The sequence below is a fragment of the Alternaria infectoria genome (genome assembly GCF_024043175.1).
Source record: "Alternaria infectoria strain BMP 0036 chromosome Unknown scaffold_20, whole genome shotgun sequence".
Lineage (NCBI taxonomy): Eukaryota > Fungi > Ascomycota > Dothideomycetes > Pleosporales > Pleosporaceae > Alternaria > Alternaria infectoria.
The window spans coordinates 424,224-449,451 of NW_026250709.1; the positions used below are offsets into that span (position 1 = coordinate 424,224).

Here is a 25,228-nt window from a genome sequence, read left to right on the forward strand (position 1 = left end):
TCTGCGGGCCACGCTACAGCTAGCCGTCCAGACACGTTGCGCTCTTCCACCCCGCCAAACGGCCCACCGTAGCCATCTCCGTCATAGGCCATCTGCATACATCGACCAAACTCTCTCCGCATTCCGAGCCACCATGGCACCTCTCCCCTCCACCACGCACACTCTCACCACCCGCCTAAGCGCCCTCTCCGAAGCCAACAAAGGCGTCGGCCAACTTATCCAACGACTAGCCAAGCTAGACTTCCAGCCAGGTTCGCAACCACTCGACAATTCCGACGAGGGCGACGTGAGGTTGGAACTCAGTGCCGAAATACACGAGACTCTGAAGGGCATCGAGGAGGAACTTGAACTTCTGAGGCAAGAGGTCGAGGACGTTACGTCACAAGGAGGCATTACAGGAAGAAGGCGGGATAGCAGCAAAGACAGCGAAAGGAGTAGACTTGCTGTACTACTTGCGAGATTAACCGAGGACCTGAAGTTGTGAGTGATACATTCCCCACCTACCGTATTCTTTGTTATGGCATGCTAACCCTACGTTCCTGCAGATCGCGATCACAATATCGGAAAGCGCAACTCACAGCCAAGCACAACGCCGACCGCGCAAAGCTCAAAGAGCGCGAACTCCTCTTCTCCAACCTACAATCAGGCTCCTCCACCCCATCTTCCACATATCGCCAGAGAAAGCAACAACAAGGGCTATCGGAAGGCGAAGTCGTCGCGCAGGCTTCTTCAGACGTCACATCTGCTCTGCGCCGGACAGCCCAGTTGATGAAAGACGAGCTATCACGCTCACGATTCGCACAAGAAACACTCGAACAGACAAACGCCGCACTACAAGATCTTGGGGAGCAGTACTCAGATCTGAACACCCTACTAGCCAACAGCAAGAACTTGGTCTCGACACTCCTGAAGAGCACAAAAAGCGACACGTGGTATCTTGAGACCACCTTCTACATCCTCATAACGACTATCATCTGGCTCGTCTTCCGCCGCTGGTTATACGGACCGCTCACCTGGTTCATCATCTGGCCAGTGAAACTTACCTTTCGCATCCTCTTCGCCGTCCTACCCTTCGACGCCGCATCCTCAGCCGCATCCTCGAGTGTCGCAGTATCTTCTTCCTCAAGAACCCTGATCGTCCAACCTAGCGCAACAGGTGGCATACCCCGACGCGAACCCAACGCCCAAGGACACTACATACCTGTCGGTCGCGGAGGCGGAGTGAATCGACACCTAAGATAGCGATACAAAGTGAATGTTAATTGCCCTGCTTGCAGGGCTGTATGTACTCGACTCGCACCGGACGAAAGCGGACGCTGTAATTGGCAGACCAGAAGCAGTCGTCTGATTGGGTGCAGGACGTGATTACCGTAAGCATTACGGTAATCACGGAGGCCGGCGTTTCGGGCGGGCTGCCGCGGCAGGTCGACGCGACGCGTCGCGTCGGCTTGCCGCTGCAGCCGGCGCCCGAGCCTTGGCGAGGAACATCAAAACTTCAGACGGGCGCAACACGCGCAGCGCGAGGTGCGACGCGTCAACACTCCAGACGGGAGCAAAAAGACTTTAGACGGGAGCAAAACAATCGCGCGCAGCGCGAGGTGCGACGCGATTGCTCGCGAAGCGAGCGGCAACGCTGGGTAGCGCGGGTCCTAAGGCCCGCGCAACCGCTGAGCCCCACCAAAATCTAATGACGCCCCCCGGCGCAGCCGGGAAGTAGGGCGTCTTGATCCTGTCTGGGATTACTTCGGATTTTAAAACTAAGTATACAGAATATTGTATTGTACTATACGCTATTATTTTGTAGCTCTGCCTCCACAGCCATTGCAGCCTCTAGATCCTGGAGTATTGACCTCTCTTCTCGTCTATCCTCAGCAGAGCAAAGCGCACGCTGCAGGTCACGTATCCTTTGCTGTACTAGAAGTATTTGTAATTCTGATGCCTCTCTATCCTCATAAAGTAGTGCTTGGTATTCCGTGTGTTCTTGCGCTAACTCTTCATCCTCCCGAAGTTGTTGCTCCTCATATTCAATGCGCTCTTGTTGCAGAGCTTCATCATCGCTTGATGTCCAGGCCTCGTCGTCAACCAAGCCTTCGTCGTCAACCAAGCCTTCGTCGTCACGTTCGTAGTCGTGTTCTAGATGTTCTAAGAAGCCCTCGCTGAATAGTCTGCTTCGATCTAGCGGACATGTAGCTGCCTTACCCTCGGATTGAAGGTGGTTGACCCATTTGGCGATACACGCCTTGTGAAATGTATGGCCGCAGACGATAATCTGGACTGTCGGCAGAACATCATTCTCGTAGCATATTGAGCACTCGGTTTTCGTGTCGAGGAAATGTCTATCGCTTAAGGTGTGCGTGATAGAGTCGAGGAGATTGTCCTGGGTATCTTGCGGAAAAGAGCTGGACATGTTGTTTTTTTGGAATGGCGGGGTTAGTTCATTCTTGCGAGGCTGTCTGTAGTTATAAATACGTCTTAAAAACTGTAAAGACAATAAAGAATGTAGTTTGTGTCTAAGACATTATTCGTTGTAGAGACAGTAGAGTATTGAATCTTCTAGGTGTTACTGTTGTCTCAAGAAAACTATGCGCTGTAAGCTTTATTCACGCCAACATATCGAAGTTGCCTGTGCTCTTCGTGTGTAGAACAATGTTAAGGAGGTGCTTGGAGGTGCTTACTAATAAAAGATAGATGGCGAAAATCTCAAGGCACGCACACTTTGTAGACCCCTGAAATACAGCTCTGATACCTTCTACTGCGAAAGCGAGGCATATCTCGGTAAACGCACCCAGGCATATAACGGACCCGTGGACGTTTGTCGCAACTCAAGAGTCTAATAATTGCGATTCCTCTCATTTGGGGAGTACCTTTGCGTACGTGGTGGTGATGTATTGTGGGAGTCGTGAGTGGCTTGGCGTCACAGTCTCAGTCAAGGGCGCATTGTCTTCCCGAGGTCTCTGCCCGCGGGGGTGGTGGCCTTGGCAAGAACTTTGCTAAGGTGGCCGCAGCACCCGTCCAAGACACCCCGGGCCTCGTCAACTAGTAACCCTCCCCTGCTAGACACCTGTATCGCAATATTCGCACAGTAACTTAGCATAGTTGACACTGAGTTATCCGTCGCCTCTTCGCCAACTTCCCCTAATGAGCACCCTCTCCCCGAACGTCCCAAGGTTCACAAACAACCTCGACAGGAAGCGCTCTGAATCATTAGCCCCACCGATGACCACTAGACCACAGTGACGCACTAGACACGTTCGCGAACAACATCAAAGCTATTCTGCTTTTACCACACACCGAAGCATACCTTTACGAGCCCGTTGAAAAGATACCCAAAGCCTCGTCACGCGCGAACGTCACAAGCATTCCATGTCATCAGAAATCCTCGCAGCGCTCTTCGAAGAACTTCATCACCCAGACACACGCGATCGTAGTGCAAGGATCCAAAATCTATGCGAAGTTTACTGGGATATCCTAAGCAATGACACCTCCATCGCACAGTTACACCTCAACGAATTCACCCTCCTGCTGCGCGAAGACGAAAACCTTGCGCTCGCACAGCTCGTTATACCCGAACTTCGATACAGCGCACCTACTGCGAAGGAAGAAACAAAGCGCCATATCCAACACCTCTTCCAATCCGTGTCAAGCCTAAGCCCGAACACCACACAGACGAAGTATGCAGAGGTACACCAGTTGTTTGAGAGTGAGAAGGATATCATTCAGGAGATGGATCTATACCGAGCTGCTCTGCTGCTCTTCAACCGCGGCGAGATTAGCGAAGCCAGAAAGACACGCTTGCGAGAGTGGTTACAGAACGCGCCCAAGTAATGGACAAGGTGGACAAGATGTGGACCAGATGGGGTTCAGACGGCATTTCACCGCGAGAGATATAACTTGCTATTCTTCACATACACGGAAGCCTTCCTATAGAAGCCTACATTACGCGAACGCTTCTAGAATCGAGTGTCTGCTTTGGCCTGCGCCATTGTCTCCATCAACATTCATCTCATCGGGGCTGTCGTCACGGATGCTTTTACGAGTCCGGCGGCGCTTTCGCGCACGTCCTGGGGCCACTGTCTGATCGTCGTCTGGGTCAGACCTGCTGCCTTGTACCGTCGCACCCAGGCTAGCGCTTCGGATTCGCTTCTTGGCGTGACTGTGTTTTGGTGTTTGTTTCGGAGAAGTAGGCTCAAGACTGTGGCTCTTGCAAGGTTCTTCGTCGTTTAGTCCGATTGGAAGCTTCTTAAGTTCCCAAGCACGTGTTACAAACTGAATGGCTGTGTAATTATAAAACCTTGTGAAAGAAAGACACAAATTGTGGTTTCAATCAATGAAATATCACTTATCTTAGGCCGATACCGCCGAGCCGCGTGTTGAAGCTCGCCCGGACTCAATTCCCATGACCCCGCTACCCGCCCATTTATCCACCCAGCGATGACTGAATTATTCAGACATTTTCAACAGCGTCATGCTAAACCTCATAACTCTCACTCGATAGATTGCTCCTCTATTCTGGCATCACCTTTGTCTAATAGACAGAACCTTCGCCGAGAAGTTGACAAGCATCTACTTCCAGACCGTCCCCCAGACTTCTAATCTTACTTCTCGCCCCTGGTAGACGAATCGCTACTGAGCCACGATAGCGATTCTGAGGTATTTATGGCTGGTGCTGAGTCAGCCTTGGCCCATCGGGACCGGGACCTGACAGAATCGATTAACCCTACCTAGGTAACCGGCCTTCCTTCAACAATGTTTGGAACTTTTCCCGGAGCTTATCACCAGGGTCTCTAATCTCGTGGATTCTATTAAGGATGGAAGACTTCAAAGTTTGCCACTCCTCCTTTGTGGGATGGTCGTGAAACACCTCTTCAAGGACGGTGAGTATGTCAGCGCTAGTTCTACACTGGCCCATAGTCGTGTAGTCGCCACCTCGCGGAATAAGCAATTCGCCCGCACCTTCATCGTTCTGATAGTCATAGGTCTTTCGAGCCCACAAGAGGCATCCGTGAGATTGGCGAGAAAGCGAGCCCACGCAACTCCCGCTGTGATTGAAAGAGCACGATGCTATCTCAGTGTATGGGATCAGGATAGCTTTTGTGCTAAAAAGTTAGCGCTTAGTTAGCGATGATTACTAGTTTGTGACACGCGAGCTATTACTGACCAATCCTGAATGGGCATTTCCCACATTGTGCATTTCTTAAGGCGCTGTGTCGGAGCGGCTGCGTTCCACCACCCCTCTTCAAAAGATGACCATGCCTCAAGGGCAACGAATAGTGCGGCTGTAGCTCCGGTGATTTCAGGTCCTGCGATACCCTCATAATCTTTTCCTTGAAGCCAGCCAATCTTAACTGTCTTAGTTAGTAAATGTGGACAGAAGATAGTAAGCAGGACTTACAAGGCTGACTACTGCGAGTCGCACAGTTGTTGAGAGACACAGCAAGAAGACCAATAGGGTGAACGGTGTTTTCCTGGGGTTTGTAATGCTTTTGGAGTGTTTCAAAGCCGACGAAAAGGCGGTCTAGCAAGTAGACGTCTCGTAATCTCTCTTCAACAGCATCCCAATGTACTTCGTGAGTTGCGTAAGAAATCCCGGAGTTCTTCATACCATGAGGTAGTGCTTTCATAGTTGCGAAAGGGTGTAGTAGCACACTACCCTGCTCAGACGTGAGACTATCAAGCCACTGTTTCTCGAGACTTGCGAGTTCCGGTTGCTTCTTGGAGAAGTTCAGTTCATCCTTGGTCAACACTAGATTGGCTGGGAATTCGGATGCTTTACAATCACTTTTGCATACGCGGCAATTGTCTTGTTGTTCACCTTTCCTTTTCCCTTGTTTGTAGACCTCCGTAGGCTGCACCCAACGACGCTTACAGTTTCGGCAGATTCGGTGACCGGTTCTATCCATGGAGGGTGCAGGAAGCTGTATAATTCCAGAAATTAGTGGCAGTTGAGTATGTACCAAATCCAGCTGACAATGAATGCGCTCTTAAATCGAGGATAGGGGCGAGAAGAGCTTCTAAATATATCGCAATATTACAAACCTGTGACCTTCGCACCTGCCAGTAGTTTGAAAAATGATCGAGAACCTTCTGCTTCAGCGTTGTGGTCACGATCGGTTTGCTCGTTCCGAACAAATCACGCACCCTGCTAAAGGTAAGCTTCTATTTTATGCGCGCGAAAAGTGTAGTAGAGGATCAAAACTACAAGCTTGTATTGAAGATACTTTCCTTTTTGAGAGGACCTAATTAGGTAAGTACATATAGATTTTAGAAGTTATAAGTACCTAGGTAGCTTGTTTTGCGTTCAGTTACCGCAGTATTATAGAACGAAAGGGAAGAACTAAAGTACTGCACCGCACCGCACATCTAGATGTAAATTAGAAGAGGGGAACATGTTAAGACTGCAAATAAGCACGAGAAAGTTACAAGAGCATAGCATTTTAGTATGATAAAGCTGTAGTATACAGCGACTAGTGACCTATTTAGTAGTCTTCAAGAGCATTACCGCTACTATATGTTATATAACATCACTACTTGTTAACTCGTTCCAAATGCAAGCTCTAACTCTGTGTGTAAGACACCTAGTCATTCTAATCTTATCACTATGCCCACGTTACCGTCATATTCCATCCACAGGTCAGCTACTCCCAGAAAATCCACTCTCACTGCGTTTTAGAACACATGTTGCGTACTCTTGTTACTTGTATAGAGCCTAGACAGCCCCCTATCGTCTCCGTGGAAAGGGTTCAAAATTGACTAGGCTGCCCGCTTCAAACGGTTGAGCAGGGTGGGCGAACTTGCAATTGTCGACCGAGCATTCCGTGTACGCAGCGCATCTTATACGCGTGCAAGCAATCGCATCCCCTTTCTGGATTCGAATCGTACATGGTGGACAGATCTTGGCATTGGTACACAGTTTGTCGCCCCGATTTCGCCAACATTCAGTGCACACGGAAACACGTGTATCTGTCTCAATTACTGCTTTTCGTGCAGCAATTTGCGCATTGTAGCCTCTCCGTGGTCTTGGGTGCTCGACAACGTTACTGTAACCGTCGTTGTAATGGGCTTTGTCGCAATGGCGAGGACAAAACCAATTGTCTCTCGACTCATTATAAGCCTCACAAGCAACCCTCTCGCAGGTTAGACTGGATGATTCACAGTTCTTGCACGACCCGGAGTTGTTGTCGCACAATTTTCCGCTCTCCCAACAAGCGTGGCAAGGTACGTGGGCTCGGAGTAGCGGTAAAGTGCGTAGACTCTGCAAGAAATCCTCGGGGAGTTTGGTGAACTTGCAGTGGAGCCGACGCTCATAGCACTTTCCACAACAGTAATCCGCGTCTGGGAGGGTGTACACGATCTCCGGGTGAAGGAATGTGCATGTGTCTTCCCCAAGGCACTCGTCGCAGGAAACTTTGACAGTTCCAGTGGCCAAGCCCGAGTTTTCGACGAGTTCTTGGAGTTTGATTCCGCGGTCTTTCACCTTGACCATCTCCGCCATCGTAGACGATTTGATGATATGATTAGACCAGTTCTTCTCCTCTTTGAGTCGAAGGAAAACCTTGCTGAAGTCCTGGTTATAATTGGTGACGAAAGGTTGGTTTTGCTGGGTGCGTGACAAGCTCATACCCACGAGGACACGCTGAATCAGGCTGCTCATGATTAGCACAGGATAGGACAGGATAGCGAAAATGATGATTTTGCGCCGATTCAATGAAGGAAGCTTACCGAAATGCTGTGTGAGCCTTATTGTCATCGTGGAGCTTCATATCCCCATGGTTCCATTGTCGCTGAAGCAGACCAGAAGAGCCATGTATACTCGTGGTAAGTTCCGTGTCATTCGCATTGAAGACTTTATGAAAGAACTCATGCACGGAGCCATCGTTGAGAGTATAAAGCTTGTTCAGAGGCTTGGCTTCAGACTTGATGTACGGCGATGCAGGGAAGGAAAAAAGCTTTCCCCGGCTAGGCCTTGAGAGCTCGCAGCCCCCGATAGTGGTTCGGACCCAATTCCATTCCCTGACACGAGATTTGTCCTCGCATGTTACGCAGGCTCTTGACTGTGGGAGGATAGTCGTCAAAGAGGAAGGCAGAAGAGCGATGTTGTCTAAGCAGGGGACCTGATCAGGCATAGCAAACCCCCCCGTCATCGCGACGAATACGAAGTCTTGAGCGGTACAGACAGGAAACGTCCAGCCTGTGTTGGCTGCTAGCTCGAAGAGCTCGGAAGTCGACTTGACCGCCTCAGGTCTGTGGTGCGGAATGAATTTGAGTAGGATGCATCTCTTCGCACCCGCTGCGCCCGCAACTAGTGACACGGGAAGTAGGCCGCTAGCCTCGTATAGCTCCTGATCTGTGGTGGTCCATTCGTGTTCGACCATGACTGCATCAGCAGCGGGATGGTTGTGCAAGAGTATGCATGCATGCTTGCGTAATTTGTAACACTGCTCGTTGATATGAACCCGAAATGCAAGACCCATAAGAGCTACTTCAATAGCAGAGTGGTGCGAACCTGGAGTTCCTCCTTCGCTGTTTTCACCCTTCGCTATGGGTCCAAAGTCGACAGTGTCGTCGTACAGGTCGGCCTCCTTCCACTTTTCGCGAAGTCTCGCCTTGGCATGTGGTCCATTTTCCCTGATTATGCTAGCAAAGTCTGTGCAGCTTCCATCCTCTACCATGCTGATGAGACGAGCCGTCGTGTCCGCCGAGTCACCGCCAGACCTGGTATGAATAGCAAGGCTTTCTCCCTTTTGGACCAAGAGGAAGTGCCAGTTCAACTTTAGGTCGAAATCGGAGTCCAGGGGTTTAAGCGGGATGTGGGGATTTTCTTCCCCGTAAGCCTTGTGCTCTACGTTGTAAGAAACGTCTTCTTGCTCGTCGTATAAGTAGAGATCGCATACCAGTGGGGCAATCGGATTGGACATTAGTTTCAGGCCAGGAACGTTCTTCATGAAGTCTCGGAGACGTTCGATGGATTGATCAGACAAGTGGTACTTCCGGGAAGTGATTTTGAGTACGCCGTTGGCTGTCTTGTCTGGATCTGGTACCATCCAGCCATGGAATTCGACTCCATTGGAGGGGTTGACATACGCGATCTTCTGGCGCGCAGCACCAACAATACGCGTAAGAGCCTCGTACAGGTTACTTACATGTACTGCGTATGGCGCTAACACATCGCTGAAGACGAGCTCATTGTCGGAGAGCAGACGAGACCGTCCTTGTGGCATTCGGTCTGCGCCGGACCTGTGCGTTGTCCTATAGATCCCACGCCAACTTCGCATTGGTACAATACACGTATATTGTGGAAATTCGGGAACAGTAACCATGTAGTATGGTACCCACTGCCCGGGCTTTGGGGGACTAGAACCGAATTTGGAATCGAGTCTGTAGATCTCCAGCGGCGCCGATAGGGGGAGGCTTTGATGTTGTCGTAGCCACTCAAGTGCAGCGGTGAGGTCCGTGAATGGGAAACCGTCAGGTGGATCGACGATCAATCCCCCATCGACGTTAGCACTCTCAGCACCTGGGAAGTTAGCCTTCACCCAAGGAATAGTGCGTACATAGAAGTAAATAATCGTACCTCGGATAAGCCCAATCGTCATTTCGTTTTTGCCGAGATTGTCCATAAGCACTTTGTGAAGCGTTTTGAAGCTATTGCTCTCCGAAAGCCATCCTAGGATAGAAGGTATTCGGTCCTCGATGCTACGGGGGGGTGCCATCGTGGCCCGCAAGTTGCTCGAAGCAAAATTAGACTACTGGATAACCGACGAGGGTAGCGTTTCCTCCAAGTAATGCGAATGTCCAGTCGATCTGAAGTGGGTTTTGAGAAACGATAGGCGTGCGGAAGGAGTTTGTTTGTCGCCCAAGTGCTTCCGCATCTCACCTGGGCAGGCTGTTATGACTAGTACGAAAGCAGTGGGTGATCCTAGTTTTGGGTCACACAAGCTTACACCGGCGGCTGCGACCCCCTACGATTGGCAGACCAGAGTGGGCCTGCTTACAGTAGGCACGTTGCTGCGCCCGCGGTAGGTGCATACACTCCCCCCCCCCCCCCCCCCTGGTACGGGTGCCTGGCGTGGTTTTTGAGGTTCTTGCCGAGCCACTCCAAAGCAATAGCGAAGCCCCTCGCAAGGGCTGCAAAGGCCACAACAAGGGCTTTAGCAAATTAGAATCTAAGAACAGAGAAAACAACGCTAGGTACCCGTACCAGGGAGGGGAGTGTACGACGCTCGTGTCAGCTTGCCAGCTGAGCCTTGGCGAGGAACGTGAGAATTCTCGACGATTGCACAACGGGCAAGGTGCAGCGTCGCAAGCGAAGCGAGCGCAATGACGTCGCGCTCGCGCAGCCTCGCGCCTTGAAAGCCATATCTGCCGCCCCAATCGAAGTTGACAGTCGGGAAGCTTAAGTTCGTGTTATCTATGCCTTTCTACAGGTAGTAGATTCTAAATTGCGCGTGCGTAGACTAGTTACAGTCCCGCAGGGTTTCAATCAGTGTACTTTGAAAGAAATAGCAAACAGTTTTTACCTTTGAACGTGATTCTTTTGTCAACATTTGCTTTCCCATTGATTTAATCTTTTCTAGCCAGAACTCCCACATTTTTACGAGTACCAAAACAGTCCGCCAACAAGCAACCTCGGAGATGTCTACTAAGAACAACGCCAATTCTAGTAGCATTGCGGAGGGTCCACACAAAGAGGATGGAAACGCCACAGAAGAAGAGGTGAGCAATGTCGGACGCTTCTGCGGGACCTGCGGTGAACGCAAAGCTGGAGAGCTACACAGAACGACATCAGACACATGGATAGAGTATTGTACAATATGCAAATCATTCCATACGTTCAAAACGGCACTTGTAGCACTTCCGGCTTCCATTGATTACACTAACGCTAGCCTAGGGCGATAAGACTCCCACAGTAGCGACAACCTCACTTGCAAACGTCACTCAAGATCGTAATCGCGTATCAAAACGAGTTCGTCGATCTGCTTCACCAGATGAATCGCCACAGGCCTCGAAACGACCTCGCAAAGTTGCTTCACAACGTCAGCAGACAACAACTAAGATGGCCGAAGCACTGTCCTGGGCTGACTCAGGCTCAGGTGCAGATTCAGGTGCTTTCGAACCAGATTTCCAAGATGGCAGTGACGAAGACTTCCAACAGGGCTCCGCCGATGACCTTAAGCAGACCCAGACCATCCTACATCCGCCGATGACAGAGACTCTGTCCAGGGTTGAACAAACCAGGCTACTCAGTCCTCGCACTTCATCGCTGGGATCGGATAGTCAACATCAGCAGATGCTTTACCATCTCTTAAGAGACAGTCTTGACTCAGAGCATATTGTTGCTGAGATAAATCGCTACCGCAAAGAAGGCAAGCAGCTCCCATGGTTCCAACAGATCATACCCGGTTTAAGACCCGGTGTCGAAGGTAATGCGACGTGGTTGCTGGCCGCTCGTGAGACGCTGTGGGACGAGGAAGAGATTGAGCGTCACAAGGAAATATGCGAAAGAAACATGATGCTAGGTCAGATTCTTCCAGAGCTACCCGTGGACGAATATGGGTTAAGAAGACCTTGGCCGTCCATAATAGAAGGCCTCCAACCGATCAGCCTCCCCTTAGCCATCGCGTTGGATCAGGTTTCCTGCCTACTTGCGCGGGGGGACTGCAAGCTGTTAGATCCTACTGGGAATTGGTTGCAGACTGCACCTAGTCGCACTCAAGAGAGTAACAACCAGCAGGACGGTGATGCGAATGCCGGTAGCAATGCAAACAACCAGCGAGACACCGCCGCAGGAAATAGCGATGTCGAAGCCGACCAGACATACGTGGTAATGCGACAAGCCATACAAGACAAAATCCTAAGCCCTATCATAGACGACTTGTCTTCGAAGCTCAACAATCTTACTGGAGGCGATTCGATGCAGGTAAAGAGGAAAGAGGAGCTTCGTGAAGGTTTGCGACGCTTACGAGCAGTTATCATCACGGAGAAAGACGCACGCGATAGCGCTCGAGACTAGGGGAAGAGAATTTTGACAAGTTATGGGTGAACAAGTGCATATGAGGACGTAATTAGTGGGTTATGTACTTTGCAAATGTTTTCTGAATTCATCGCGTTATTGTTGCATGCGACGGTATACACTATGTAGGTGTCAGGATGGGACCTCGGGAGGTAATCAAAGCCATCGCAATTTTACCGTATACCAAAGTACCATCTCAACGACCAGCCTGAACCAGGACCAGACCGCAGTTTGAGTCAAAGGCGCACTCTGTTCATTCTTACTGCATCCCTGCTCGTGAACGCTCGTGAATGCCTGCCCAGGTGACCCCCGAGCGACGCTTGGGCCACGCCACTCTTACCGAGGCTGCCCGGTCGCGCACCGCTCACAGTCGCAGTGATACTCCCACCAAGAACCACCACCTATCAGTCTTCGCCCCATGCAATGGCTACTGTACACACGCATGGAGTTGCTGAAAAGGAAGCGACGAAGCTTATGCTCCGAGAGTTACCTAGCGGAACCGTGCGATACGTGTCCAACTTCACTCCGCTCCAGAGCTTCATTGGACTCATCATCTGCGACAAGACTCCAGACGCTACCAACGCCCGCGCGCTACCGGTTAACGAGCTGCTCGCGCTCGCACTGAACGAACTGGCCGCCAGCCATAGATCGCCGGACACAAATGCAGATTTCGAAGAGAGGGCCAAGCAGTCGTCACGGATCAGCAAGGTCGGATCCGGAGGCTTTTTCCAGCATCTCCCCAATCGCGACATGGCGAGCAAGGTGGCTGAGCGTCACAGCGCTTCTAGCCTAGGGTGAGTGCAGCTGGTATTCTCGATGACTGGCCGGCAGTAACAACTTATAGGCCGTCCTTTCCAGCTCTCATCTACATGAATTTCGCATGGAGTGCGCAGAGCGTCGCCAACTTCGAGCAGAGTTCCCAACGCACCCGATACATGGCCAGCGACTACCTTAACAATCGACCATCGCACGCGGTTCCCATCAGTGCTTTTCAGGTCGCAGCGCACAAGACGTACCCGCTTTACAAAACCGAACACGACTCATACGTCATCATCGTAACTTCTACCTACATTTACCTTCTACAGAACCAACAGCTCGAAGAGATTGTCCAACTATGGAACCCGAAGAAGCGGAATCCGTCCGGTGCGGATCGCAGCCATCAGCTCGAGACATTTCCGGGTCTGTGGAAAGACGACCCTTCGTACAAACTTTGGGACGCCTTTACACCATATCGCCACACTAGTCTTGAGGACTTATACAATGCCGTAGAACAGACCTGTCGCCCTTCAAACTTCACGTCTGGCGAGCTTTTCGCGATCCTTCCGCGGCCGTTGCATTCACAGCCCAGGATACCATTTGGCACGGGTGCGAGCCTAGACCATGCAGGGCAGCTTTCCCTCGTGTTGGCAGTGGACGGCCGAGTCAAAGGCCACCGGCGCGGAGAGCGGAAGACAAACGCCAGAAGGCGCGGGCAGTCCACTGAAAGTGATCAGCCTGTCAATAGTGTGGACTGAGACTGAGACTTGTTGTCTCGACGAAGTGCTCATAGACCTGGTACAGGTACAAGACATGGGCCTGGTAGCGTTCGAGAACATAATACATATAGGATGTACACCTAGAGATCAGGAAGCCCTGCATGCGATATCAACAGCCATGGACTTCGGCTACGTTAACACCAACGTCGTGGCTGTACTCATCCCTCTGTCAGAAGATGCGCGCAGAAGCGTTGATCAGGGTACAAATGCCCAATACGCTGACTGGACTGACAACGTCTTGCCCGAGGGCCTACTCGCGCGCACACACCAGCGTCTCATCAAACTGTCGTTTGCGGCCTTTGCAGGCCGGAGATCGTTCACGTTTGGCAGCTCGCGAATCAAACACTATCAACTTCCCCTTTCTTCAACTGCCTTGGTCGATATTAGCGAGCTGCATTTTACTCTCTTCATCCACGAAGCCGACGGAACCTTGTGGGTTCGAAATGCGTCGTTGCACGGCACACGGATACGCGCGGCTTCAATTGACGAAGGCCCGAGTGTGGACCTTCAGCGGGTGGCCATGCAGGTCTCTCAGGTGACACTGCTTCAGCTTGGCCGTAACGATCGCTTGGGTTTTCTCCTCATTCCCAATCGCCCTCGTCACCTCCAGTCTTATCAACAGCACATTACCCGCCACTTCCAATCGATTGTACGGCCAAGCTGCGCGCTTACGTCAACACGGAAACGACTTGCATCCACTATGCTAGGCCTGGAAACGTTGCGGAAGCGACCATGCATCTCCACTCAAAGCATCGATTGCGTGCCCGCGAAGCTCGGCCTTTGTACCACGGGGGTGAGTCTAGATGACACACAGATCCAAGTCTACGGGTATCTTGACCCTAACGGTCATCGTTAATAGATAGTGAATCCAAATAGATTGTGTTTGCCTCCTCTCGCTCCTGCTTCCTGAACCTTTCTTTGCGTTGGCAGAGGACTTTCCAGGTCGAACTACATCTACAGGCCATGGCGGGTCATTCCCTTCTTGATCGGTTACATCCCCTCATCGTTCAGAATAAGGGAGCACGTCACGAGGCCGAGATTTTCGATGCATTGATCGAGCACCCTCGTGCCGTCCGTTCGTTCGAATTTGCCCCGGTTGATGGCGCTATTGACTGCGGCACACAAAACTCGCCTCTGGGCGGCACATACAGTGAGCGATTCTGGGAGCTGGATCAATTGTACAACGAGCTTCACAACGAGCTTGACACCGCTAGTGGAGACGAATGCATGGCACTCACACTCTTTGACGCAAAAGGCAAAGAATCTGGCAGCGCTCAAAATCAGATCTACGTTACTGCTCTTAAGCAACGGAATCTGGTCCAGTTCTACATCTGCATGTGCGCAGCGAACCCCGGATTTGTCGAACTCTACCCAAACTACTATGCTGGAAGTCTGACTGCTGGGGACGATCCAGGCCGTTATGTCGCAGTCAACCTGTCACGCAAGTCTATCGTTGGTCCCGAGTCCTATCGATTCCTCAGTCCCTGCAATGCTCCCTATCGCATGCCCATAGCCCTTCTCACCGAGGCCATTTCCCGCATTCGGGCATGTGTTATGGACCCGGAAAGTGTTTACGCAAACCCGTATACGAACACTCGTTTTCCGCAGTGGCGACCAAGTACTGTTACTACCAACAAGTACTTGATGCCCGAAGAGAGTACCCAGCACGCAACAGGATTCATCGGCCTCGTCGATATTTGGAGGGGCATACGCGTAGCTAAGACTACTAGCCACATCGACATGGACTTTGACTTTGTCAACCTGCAACCAAGACTAGCAGACTTTAAATTGCTTCTCCCATCCTGCCCTCCTACGCCAACTCGCAGGCAGGTCTTTGTACAGTACAAGATCGACGCAGTGCAAAGAGCACGCCACAACACGAAAATTGCGATAGGTCGGACTGGAAACATCGGTACACATTGGTACTTTACCGATACCGAACGGTAAGGATTCCCTCGCGTTCAAGATTAATTCTTAACACTAATCAAGCCAAGGTTTGACTTCCTGTGGTACGAGTTCCGCTACACTGAGTCGAGCACCAAAGTTCTGAGCAAGGAATTCTACTTCATTCCTGAATGTGAGCTTTCTGATACGCTGTATACCTCGCTGGAATTACACGTTACTCTCGATAAAGACAGGTTTCGCCACTTTCACTCGAGCATGGACGTGCAGGGCGACTGGGTAAGCTTCGTCCAGCAAATAGTGCAGCGATACCCAAGCCCACGCAGGTCTCAGAGGCCATCGCGACCCCAAGTTCTAGAAGACTACAGCCAAACCCCCACACCAGATCGGAAGGTCAATAGCGTACGACCGCGTGACAGCAAATGGTTTTCTCGTAAATTCTTCCATGGTGTCATGACGCAATGTGCGTTACGGAGAAAGGGTCTCCTGGTAGTGTTGTCCCCACAGTTTCCCATGCCCAACTTCGCTTTCTGTCGCTACCAATGGACGCAAGACGATGCGGAGACATACCTCAGAACCAAGATACCGCCCCTGTCACTCAGCGACCTTGGCCCGTCTACGCCCGTTGTACTTACCTACGCCATTACAAAATATAAAGCTGGGTCATCTCGTGGCCCTATCCTCACTCCGTTCGAGTTTAAACGGCTAGATGCGTGGACTGAATGTCAAGTCTTGTTCTTCGACATGTTCGGAAGAGATGGCAAGGACATTCTTGGCCCACTTATAGCGATACCTTCCGACGACGTCAGCATATCAGAGGAACATCGTCAGAAGTACAAGGTTGACCTCGGAAAGAGTACGAGAACGGATTACTTGAGCCGGAGTCCTTTGCTTGCGCAGCAACTTCACACTCGGTACACTTTAGCAGACTACACCCTCTCCACTCTTGGTCCGATGATCTTTGAAGAGACAGCGCCTCAATCTCAATGGTCTGATGTGTGGGAGCTTCTGGATGCATGTTCAGGTGTCGCGAGCTTTGCATTTCCCCCTGGTGCGATACGAGAGCCACACAAGTTTCGTGTGACTATCCAAGACCTACATCAGCGCCTGGCCGACTACCACGCTAGCGTAGAAGGCCGGCAACTTTTGGCGGCACACCCGATCGATGGCTCGCAAGTTGGAGACGAGGAGAATGAGGTGTAAGAGAAGTCAGCCACGACAGGCGAAACGGAGTTTGAACGGTATTTCGTCCGCAACTGTCTACATGTACACGCATTACCAATAGCTAGACCAACATTGATCTTTCTCCACCCCCATATCCCGCTACTACACATGGATACATTGAGTGCCTACGAAATTTCGCAACATGTTTGTAGGATGATTAGAAGCTTCACGTTATCTCGAACAAAGACCGGAGAGCAAACCGAGCCTCTTTTAATACGAAACACTGTCCACCAAGTTTCCATTTCCTAATTATCTACCATTTCACCATGGCAATGTCTACCAAAAGAAGGCTATCAGAAGGCACATCATTACCAGCTTACGAAGACACCAAGCCGCCAGCCCGAGCAGGAGACAGAGAAGAACATGATGAGCCAGAAAGCCTTGAAGGATTGTCGAAGAAGGTCAAGCGGGAGCACAATACGTACACGGGCGAGAAAGACGACGAACAGAAGGAGCGCATCGATGACTGCACGCCCCCCCCGCTCAATGAGACCTTGAGAACTGCGGACGATACAACTATCGACGGAAACCTTGATACCATGGATGGGGTTGAGCGTGAGCAGACTCCGACCGGTCCAGACCCCTCACAGGCCACTCACGAACCAAGCGAAGCCGAAGTCATAGTATCAAAACACTGGCAATACGCTCGCATGCACTCCACGAAGCGAACCACTGTCGGTAAAAGGCCTTTACTCAAGTTTACCAGTCAACCAACTGACTTGGAGGTGCTTTGCCTTGTATTCGATAAATCAGTAAAATGTCCCAATGTCCTCCCAGCAGCGTGCCGGGACGAAACGAAAGACTCTCACGCGATCGTGGCGCTGTGGCTAGAGACCGTGAACTTTGTCTTTGTTGGGGACGTTTACAAGTTCAGGGCTGAGCAAGAGCGAACAGCCTTTCATGACATGCTCGTGCATCAATGTTGGCCTCAGCATCATGATTGGGGTTCAGATCACGTGCTCAAGGTCACTATCCCTGGCTTCTCCAGGGCCGTTCCCGGAGCCTGGGTGTGGCTCTTTGAGGCGTGCCAAAACATGCAAGAGATAGCGATCGGCATCCGAGCCGAAGAGATGATACCCGACAAAGAGGGAGCTGACGGGGTCGAGGAGTTCATTGAGAAGTGGAACCTGGATCTTCTCTCAGGGACTTGTCTAAAGAAGCTGACGGTTGCGCTTGATCCAACAGGCAAAAAGGGACTGATGACGTCGGTTACGCAAGTTTGGCTCCAACGTTTTGCTCAGCATATGAAAGGCTTGAGAGCGGGTAAGCTACAAGTGTTTCTTGACACGACCCAATTCTGGGATCGCGACATCCCCGCCGACGTCCGAGAGATGTAGAAGACGGTGACATGGTGGACTATGGAAGCGAGGACCTGTGTCACATTAGGTTGTCAACACTCGTGGTGACGGTGGGGCTGAGATGCTTACCCAGCGAGTAGTGGACATAGAATAGTAGGGATCCATTTGCAGCGTCAATAGAAAGCGTTATCCACGTGTGCTACTACTCTATTCTTTCTGCGCTCTTTGCTTTCAAGGCTTGATATGGTGATACGAACCACGTACCGTCGTTCTGTTCGCGAGAGCCGGCCAATGGAGCCGCTAGCGTTGTTTGATCCTGAGCTCGAGCCCTTTGTACGACAATGCGACCGCAGTGGCCTCACGCCAGGCGAACAACACCATCATTCTTGACCACGCGTATCTTGTTGCGTACAGATTGCCTGGTTTGCTAAAATCATCATTGGCATGTCTTCTCTGTGCTATCATAGTACTATGGGATAGATGACATGACAGGATCACTGGCCACTGTCTGAGCACCATGGACGGGTCAAGTTTCTTTATCTCAGCCAGACAAGTCATGTAGGTACGTATCAGACTCAGCGAGTCTCAGGATACGGCAGGCCAAAGTTGAAGATCGAGACAGGAGGATGTCTCACGTAGGTAGTAGAAGAGTATAGAGCATTCCCGTCTCTACGTGCTGGAGAAACAAACTTCCTATACTTGCCAACTAGCATCGTCATTTCCTGTCAGCCATAAAACAACTTTTACACTGCCACTAACGCCACACCACGAGAAGCATGGCATCCAACGCAGCCATCCCCACCAGCGTATCCCGCCCTCGCGACATCAACTACGCCGCTGATGAAACTCTGCTTCCCGAGCCTGTGTTCTCCGGAGTCTTCCACAGGGAGCTCGATCTCCTCACGACTGTCGATGCCAGTCCGTCAGAAACGCTACTCATCATTTGCGAAGGCAGACGACAAGGCATCAGAGCCGTCATACAGGAGTATATCGACAATGGGCGCAACCCCACAGGCCGTGCCTTTCTACTCACCCAAAGGTCTCGGACTACAGCCAGAGGCGGCGTCTTCACAGACACAACCTTCCAGTGGAAGCCCGAATATCGTCACAATCTACCTGGTTCGGTGCTCGCAGCCTACTTCCGAAGTCCTGTCCACACGCTCATCTGCATTGGTATGCTTGAGCTAACGACCGATATCAACATGGCAGGCTGGCTCAGCAGTTGGAAACAAGCGCTCTTCCCGGGCGGATCCCTAGTCGCGGAACTGAACTGGCATTGGCAGGACCGCACCTGGCGAGACACTGCGAAGCGCTATGCTGAGATGGCATCACCTCTTGGCTTCTGTCTGCAGTCTGTCAACGGCTTTGATGTCTCTATGGGGGGTCTCTTGCAGAGTCGCGTTTCGCAAAGCGAGCGGTTCCGCCGAGCAAGTACTTATCGAAGGCAGGCAGCAAGACTTGTACGACATGGTCGTCACGTTCAGCTAGGTCAGTATCTTGAGTCCAAGGCCAAGGACGCGGAGACGAAAGGAGTTCTTGCTCAAGATGATTTCATTGTGCAGGGCGACAGGCTGTACGGTCGATTCGTCCAATGTGTCCCGGAGCCTTGGGTAGACATTTGATTTGATATTTAGCTCTAGGTAGTCATCTAGCCTTTCTGGCAGCATCCATACCGTCTTGAGCAGAGGTTGTGATATCAAAGTAGTGTATTTGGAATGCAATGTTTGGCGCGCCACAGCTTGGTAGTATTACATGGTCGTGCCTTGTTGGTATCTCGCCCGCAATGCAACCGGCCCATCGTAAAATCCGTGTTCCCCACCTTTTGAACAACAAAGACCTCTCTGACGCGGTCACTCCCGACATATCCGTACCTCGACGGCGCCAAGAACGCTCGGAGTGATACCGCAAAACCGGCCGACGACTTTGTTGTACTCTGGCACCGTCGCAAGCCTATTGGCTTCCTGCCAAACGGATACATCCCCACGCATTTGCTGCAAAGCGTCCAGAAACTTTCCCCACAACTGAGCCTGCTTGCCAACAACGTCCAGCAAAGCACCAATAGATTTGTCATGGTTGCCAAGAGCGGAGATGCGTGTTTCGAACCCCTGGAGAACCTCATCAGCTGCCCCAAGCTCCGCCGTAGCTTTTCTTGGATTCCGTGCATCAGCCTCGTAAGCTGCCTTTAGAGATGCCTGAGCGTCCTGGCGTACGCGGGTCGCATCCCGGGCGTCCCTCATGTAGCTCTGCGCAACATGGAACGACTCTACGGCAACACTCGCGCGCCGCGACAGCTCCTCTATCTCGTGCGCTAGGCTTGTCAAGGCCTCTGGGGGTTGGCGACGGTGTGGGCTAGCCTTTCGGAGGGGTTCGGATAGGCTGGAGTACATGTACGACGCAGCATGGTATTCTGCAGCGGCGGCCAGCTCGATCGAGTTGTTAGCCGCTCGGACTGCGCTGGCTGTGTCTCCATCAAGAGATGGCATGTCGATGCTCGCAGCAGCTCCGAAGTAACCGTTCAAGCGCTCTAGCCTCCACTCATCAGAGAGCACAGGCTTCTTAGATTGCCAGGAGAATGACGGGCTCGCATCCCATAGCTTGAATGGCAAGGCGACGAGAAGACCACCAAGTGCGATTTTCATCCAGAGCTTCAAAGAGAGGCGAGCGGTCCGTCGGTGGAGACGTGCAGGGTGGTTGGGAGTACAAACGACAAGGGCTTGCTGAGCTTCTTCGGAAAACTCTGGGTACGAAACGTTGCCTACTTTGATTAATATCAGGACTGTATGTGCGTAGGCGAGCGATCTGGTAGGAAGCAGTTCAACATACCCTCAGCATTCGTGCCCCGGACATTGCTAGGGTTGTCAAAAGTCCCGTTAAAGGCAGTTCCTTCTCGTGCATTGTTGGACGATGTTGTATGCTGGACGTCATTTGACCGAGCGAAGGCATTGATTGCTTGGCCAAAGGTATTCAAGCCAGGCTCACTCTTAACTGTCGGATGCGCCACGCTGCGTGATCGTAATTTGGGCGCTTGTTGACTGCTAGGTAATGCCGTGACGGGCTCGTATGATTTCTGCTTGCGCAGAGGTGACCGCGGAGCGCTCTGTTCGTGTTGCAGTGCCCCAGCGGCGAGGAGCCGCCTCCGTATTTCGTCAGGATGTGGTGGCATGATTCCCAACAGAGGTCGAAAGTGGTGTAACTACCTAGGTACGTGGTGGACCGCAGCGTCACACGATGACCCCGAGGATGATGTAGGTAATGTAGCGGGTGGAAATTCACAAGCATAAATGCATAAGATCCATGGATGTGTCTCACCCTTCACCCTTCCTCTCCAGCACCGCACGCCGACGCAAGAAGACCAGTAGCAGCTTTGCTCACTCACCATGTCCAAAGACAGCGCAGCTGATCTGCAGTGGGCGCCCTGCCCCGTGCGCCCCGGCTGGACCGACGCAGAACCCGAAAACCAGATTCACGCGCTCCGAGCAGAAACAACAAAGCTGAGGAACGACCACAAGGCGCTCCAAGCACAGCACAAAATCCTCTACGAAGCAGTGGAATTGTTTGTAAAAGAAGCTACAGAAAAGGACTTGGGTGAGGACCCGGGTACCCCATTCATGCCGGAAGAGGAGGAAGAGGAGTACGATCAGTTACAGGAACTCCAACGGTGGGCTCATCAATGGAAGGCCGTTTTCGCAGAGTTTACGGCAGCACCCCGAGGCGGTCAAGACTCGCTTACACCTACTGGGGCTGAGTTCCAAGCGCACCAGCGTGAAGACGGCTCAGAGCGGGATCAGAGCTCAGCGCAGGATGAAGGCTTTGACATCCGTCCGTAGGGGCCAATGACCACCGAAACCGGCATGTAAGTTTCCATGCGGCGCGAAGCAACAGCACCCTGACATCGTGCAGCTGCCCAGATGATCACACAATCAACTCCGTGCCTCAACACTCGTCATGTCCTATACGGTTCTGAATGGAGTCGCTCGTGATCGTACCATCGCCACATATACCAAATCTGCGCCAAAGAACTCTCTTGATATTCGCCTTGCTACCGCGTCCCATGACGGTCACCCTGGGCCCGTCTACTTTGTCACGGGATGGCTTGCGACATGAACGAGACAGCCCCGCAAAATGTATCGGATTGCTTTGTACGTACGGGTAGCTACAGAGAGCCACGTAGTTGTCGGCGGCGGGGTCAATGACGCTGCTCAAACAGGGGATTTGATTGCTCACAAGCAAGTAGTTGAGTTACAAGAATATATGTGTACTGCTTCGTGTCTGCTTTTCCATTCTTGTCGCGGAGCCGGCTACTACTTTGCAACATCTTCCCCATCACAACCATCGTACGCACGAACTAGATCGACTCAGCTACCCCCAACGAACCGTACTCAGCTCTGTACAATGCCTTCCACGAAAGCTACCCTCATCATCATGGGAGGTGCCATAGCCGCCATCGCGGTGACTATGGACTGCTACGCAGATGTCATAGTGCGCCAAATCGACAAGCATTTCGACATGTCTGAGCATACCATGGCGTACTTTGACCACTTCCCAATCGCAAACGCTTGCCCCAGCGACTTGGCATCGTGGCCCGCTAGTCTGCGCAATGTGGTAAGTAGCTCAAGACCCTTCTATCAAGATTCGCAATTGGCCCTAACCGCGCGTCAGGTCTTCGCAGGCTCCAACATGATCGTGAACATAGCGCCACCTTCTTTCGTCGAATCCGCAATGCCGATCGCCAATCTCATGGCCTCCATCACTGATCGAGTAACCTCGTTTGCCCATAATGTAGTCTACTTCGGACATCGAGCTCGAGACTTGGCAACGCAAGCCTGGGTTATTGCTTTCAAGACAGCTGGTGCCGTGACTGAGCTGCGAAAATTTCTGCACCAGTTGTGCGAGCCCTCGGTGGCGGATGCTCTACTAGCCATCGTTGCCTTGACATCGTCCTCCGGCATTCTGGTAGCAGTTTCCATCGTCGTGCCCTGGATACTGATGGTGGTTCGCCTGATCGCATATCCGCTCGTCTTCTTACTCTGGCTTGCTCGTTTGATGGTCAAGGGTGCTCTTGTAAAGTTTCCGCCTATAACACCTATACAATACCATGCTGACCAAAGGTTTAGCGCCTGTTCAAGCCTTCTGCTGTTTAGGTAACGCCGATGACGACTACACACGCTCCCAACCGATTGCGATGATACGGTCGACGTCCATTTTAGGGGAACATCACCACAAGTTGCTCTTCCCATGAGTTGGTCGCGGCGCTATCTTCGGGCATGGTGGGCTACTGTTCATGACAAAGGGAATAGGGCAACCCGGGCGTCGACGAGGCTTTCTCCCTCAGTCTATCTTGCAAATTAGTCGGGGTATTGCTTCATACTCATAACTGCATGTTGTAATATATATACGATCAATACATCATGTATCGCTACATTTTCATGAGCCTATAGTGGAATAGCCTTGCTGTGACACAATTTGTGACCTCTCCCGAGTCAGGAGGACATTGCCACACGCTGGGCATTTCTTTGTTTGGCAAACACTTCCCGTGTTTGTCCTCTTAACTAAGCTACATTTCCCGTGTATATTCTCGCCCTTCGCGGTGGGGGCCCTCATACTTCACACGTCTTCTCATCTAAACATATGTCTAAGTATGTCCGGCTACCCCTACCCACACTCCATGGACGACGCTGAAGACTATGAAATTATAGTCTCCAGCGACCTAGATGTGCCACCTCGACCAACAGATGCACAGCGTACTGTTGTGATAGTGCTGACAGATACGATTCCACTCCAGCACTCGTTACTTCACCGGATCGATCGCCTTGGTCATATTGTGGTCGCTCCATGTCATCCTGATCGACCCATCACAACAGGTCATGGGTTCACCAACCGTTGCTATTTCTATCATACTGCAGAGCCGTTTGCCAGCATGTCAGCTGAGCATTGGCTCTCTGCTAAAGCGCACATTCGGCATATCACGAACCAACCCGTCGTTCTTCACATTATCGTGATTGGAACCCCAAGCAACACTGCCGATCTGGCAATCAATACCTTTCTTTCCGATTTCCATACTCAGCGCCGGCTTGAACCCGTGACTGTCATCGCGGAGGCGTTTCGAGAATTCGCCTACGAGCCGTACCATAGTGTCGTGCGTCGATACCAACATGCTGTTAAGCAACAGTCTCTGTGGCGGATTAGCAGGGTCAACGGCATGCAGGTGCGGCAGAACGGCACTCTTTTTGCCGATGCCATCACGATCGGTGCATTACGTCGACATGGTTTCTGTCACCGACAAATTGCCGAGTATAGGAATCGGGAACTGATGGATGAGCGAGTCGACTGCATGCTTCAGGCGTGGGAGCCAAGCCCCCAACACGCGTTTCGGCAGGGGGAGCGCATCTTCTTGACCCTTCAAGCTTCGAATTGTTCGTTTAACAATTAGTTACTAGCTATTGCGATGGACAGGAAAGTTGACGTGAGCTTAACCCAAGATACGACGGAGGTAAAGAGGCTGGCAGTAGGCTACCCTGCTGGAACAATGAACGGATGAAGGATTCTTACCTAGGTAGTCTTTGCATAGTTACTCTTGGTGCTCGTGTAGCTTGTCAACATCTAGCTATGCGCCTCTAGAGTTCTTACAATACTAGTGCTGTCGTACTGGCATCAGAATCGCAAGGTGGTCGTTCATACCCAGGTGTCGCGCGATAGACATGCAATGTGTGCACAGACCAACCGTTCCATTAGGCCCCGCGCGGGCGCGCTCGCAAGGTCCCGAGGTCCAGCCACACATCGCAAGCGCAAGGCGAAGACTGACGACGGCACCGACACCGAAGTCACCCCAAGAAGACTCCGACACCGCGCAAGCGCAAGGTAACGGCCAAGGTCAAGGAGGAGGGCAAGGACACTGAGGTCACCCCCAAGAAGACTTCGACACCGCGCAAGCGCAAGGCCAAGGCCACGGCCGCGACCGCGACCGCGACCGCGACCGTGACCGCAACCGCGCCTAAGTCTAAGTGCAAGTCCAAGACTGACGATGGCAGACGCCAGTCACACTCAAGAAGCCAGCCACACCTCACAAGCGCAAGGCCACGGCCGACAAGGAGACCACGGCACCTCAATCGCCAGCGGGAGTTCAGAGTGCTGCTGCCGCCTAGCCATATCACCGTTCACCACCTCAACCTCACCGTATGGACCCTAGATCCAGCGCCCGCTCCTAGCTGCTGGGGACTATATAGTCCTGCTGCCCGCTGTTTCAAACCGCGGTTTGAAAC

The 25,228-nt window shown here is 51.8% G+C and overlaps 10 protein-coding genes across 10 annotated transcripts; 7 read left to right on the forward strand and 3 right to left on the reverse strand.

Annotated features, from left to right (window-relative positions):
• Positions 1-133: 133 nt before the first annotated feature.
• J4E92_009057 (uncharacterized protein) lies at positions 134-1,225 on the forward strand (the record flags this gene model as incomplete). The annotated part of the gene is made up of 3 exons (XM_051500406.1): positions 134-480; positions 546-1,110; positions 1,157-1,225. 3 exons carry the CDS (start codon positions 134-136, stop codon positions 1,223-1,225), a joined length of 981 nt encoding a protein of 326 aa, XP_051349494.1.
• A 558-nt stretch (positions 1,226-1,783) lies between these two features.
• On the reverse strand, positions 1,784-2,407 carry J4E92_009058 (uncharacterized protein; the record flags this gene model as incomplete). Its single annotated transcript, XM_051500407.1, has 1 exon — positions 1,784-2,407. The coding sequence occupies one exon, from the start codon at positions 2,405-2,407 to the stop codon at positions 1,784-1,786; it is 624 nt and encodes a 207-aa protein (XP_051349495.1).
• A 956-nt stretch (positions 2,408-3,363) lies between these two features.
• On the forward strand, positions 3,364-3,825 carry J4E92_009059 (uncharacterized protein; the record flags this gene model as incomplete). Its single annotated transcript, XM_051500408.1, has 1 exon — positions 3,364-3,825. One exon carries the CDS (start codon positions 3,364-3,366, stop codon positions 3,823-3,825), a length of 462 nt encoding a protein of 153 aa, XP_051349496.1.
• Positions 3,826-4,717: 892 nt separating this feature from the next.
• Positions 4,718-9,218, reverse strand: J4E92_009060 (uncharacterized protein; the record flags this gene model as incomplete). Its single annotated transcript, XM_051500409.1, has 5 exons — positions 4,718-5,096; positions 5,159-5,345; positions 5,393-5,743; positions 7,153-7,643; positions 7,720-9,218. 5 exons carry the CDS (start codon positions 9,216-9,218, stop codon positions 4,718-4,720), a joined length of 2,907 nt encoding a protein of 968 aa, XP_051349497.1.
• A 1,572-nt stretch (positions 9,219-10,790) lies between these two features.
• J4E92_009061 (uncharacterized protein) lies at positions 10,791-12,010 on the forward strand (the record flags this gene model as incomplete). Its single annotated transcript, XM_051500410.1, has 2 exons — positions 10,791-10,799; positions 10,889-12,010. The coding sequence occupies 2 exons, from the start codon at positions 10,791-10,793 to the stop codon at positions 12,008-12,010; spliced, it is 1,131 nt and encodes a 376-aa protein (XP_051349498.1).
• Positions 12,011-12,433: 423 nt separating this feature from the next.
• On the forward strand, positions 12,434-16,650 carry J4E92_009062 (uncharacterized protein; the record flags this gene model as incomplete). Its single annotated transcript, XM_051500411.1, has 5 exons — positions 12,434-12,804; positions 12,855-13,211; positions 13,630-14,080; positions 14,476-15,488; positions 15,540-16,650. The coding sequence occupies 5 exons, from the start codon at positions 12,434-12,436 to the stop codon at positions 16,648-16,650; spliced, it is 3,303 nt and encodes a 1,100-aa protein (XP_051349499.1).
• A 287-nt stretch (positions 16,651-16,937) lies between these two features.
• Positions 16,938-18,008, forward strand: J4E92_009063 (uncharacterized protein; the record flags this gene model as incomplete). The annotated part of the gene is made up of 1 exon (XM_051500412.1): positions 16,938-18,008. One exon carries the CDS (start codon positions 16,938-16,940, stop codon positions 18,006-18,008), a length of 1,071 nt encoding a protein of 356 aa, XP_051349500.1.
• Positions 18,009-18,745: 737 nt separating this feature from the next.
• J4E92_009064 (uncharacterized protein) lies at positions 18,746-19,591 on the forward strand (the record flags this gene model as incomplete). Its single annotated transcript, XM_051500413.1, has 1 exon — positions 18,746-19,591. The coding sequence occupies one exon, from the start codon at positions 18,746-18,748 to the stop codon at positions 19,589-19,591; it is 846 nt and encodes a 281-aa protein (XP_051349501.1).
• Positions 19,592-19,819: 228 nt separating this feature from the next.
• J4E92_009065 (uncharacterized protein) lies at positions 19,820-21,132 on the reverse strand (the record flags this gene model as incomplete). Its single annotated transcript, XM_051500414.1, has 2 exons — positions 19,820-20,724; positions 20,793-21,132. 2 exons carry the CDS (start codon positions 21,130-21,132, stop codon positions 19,820-19,822), a joined length of 1,245 nt encoding a protein of 414 aa, XP_051349502.1.
• A 214-nt stretch (positions 21,133-21,346) lies between these two features.
• Positions 21,347-21,796, forward strand: J4E92_009066 (uncharacterized protein; the record flags this gene model as incomplete). Its single annotated transcript, XM_051500415.1, has 1 exon — positions 21,347-21,796. One exon carries the CDS (start codon positions 21,347-21,349, stop codon positions 21,794-21,796), a length of 450 nt encoding a protein of 149 aa, XP_051349503.1.
• Between the last annotated feature and the right edge of the window lie 3,432 nt (positions 21,797-25,228).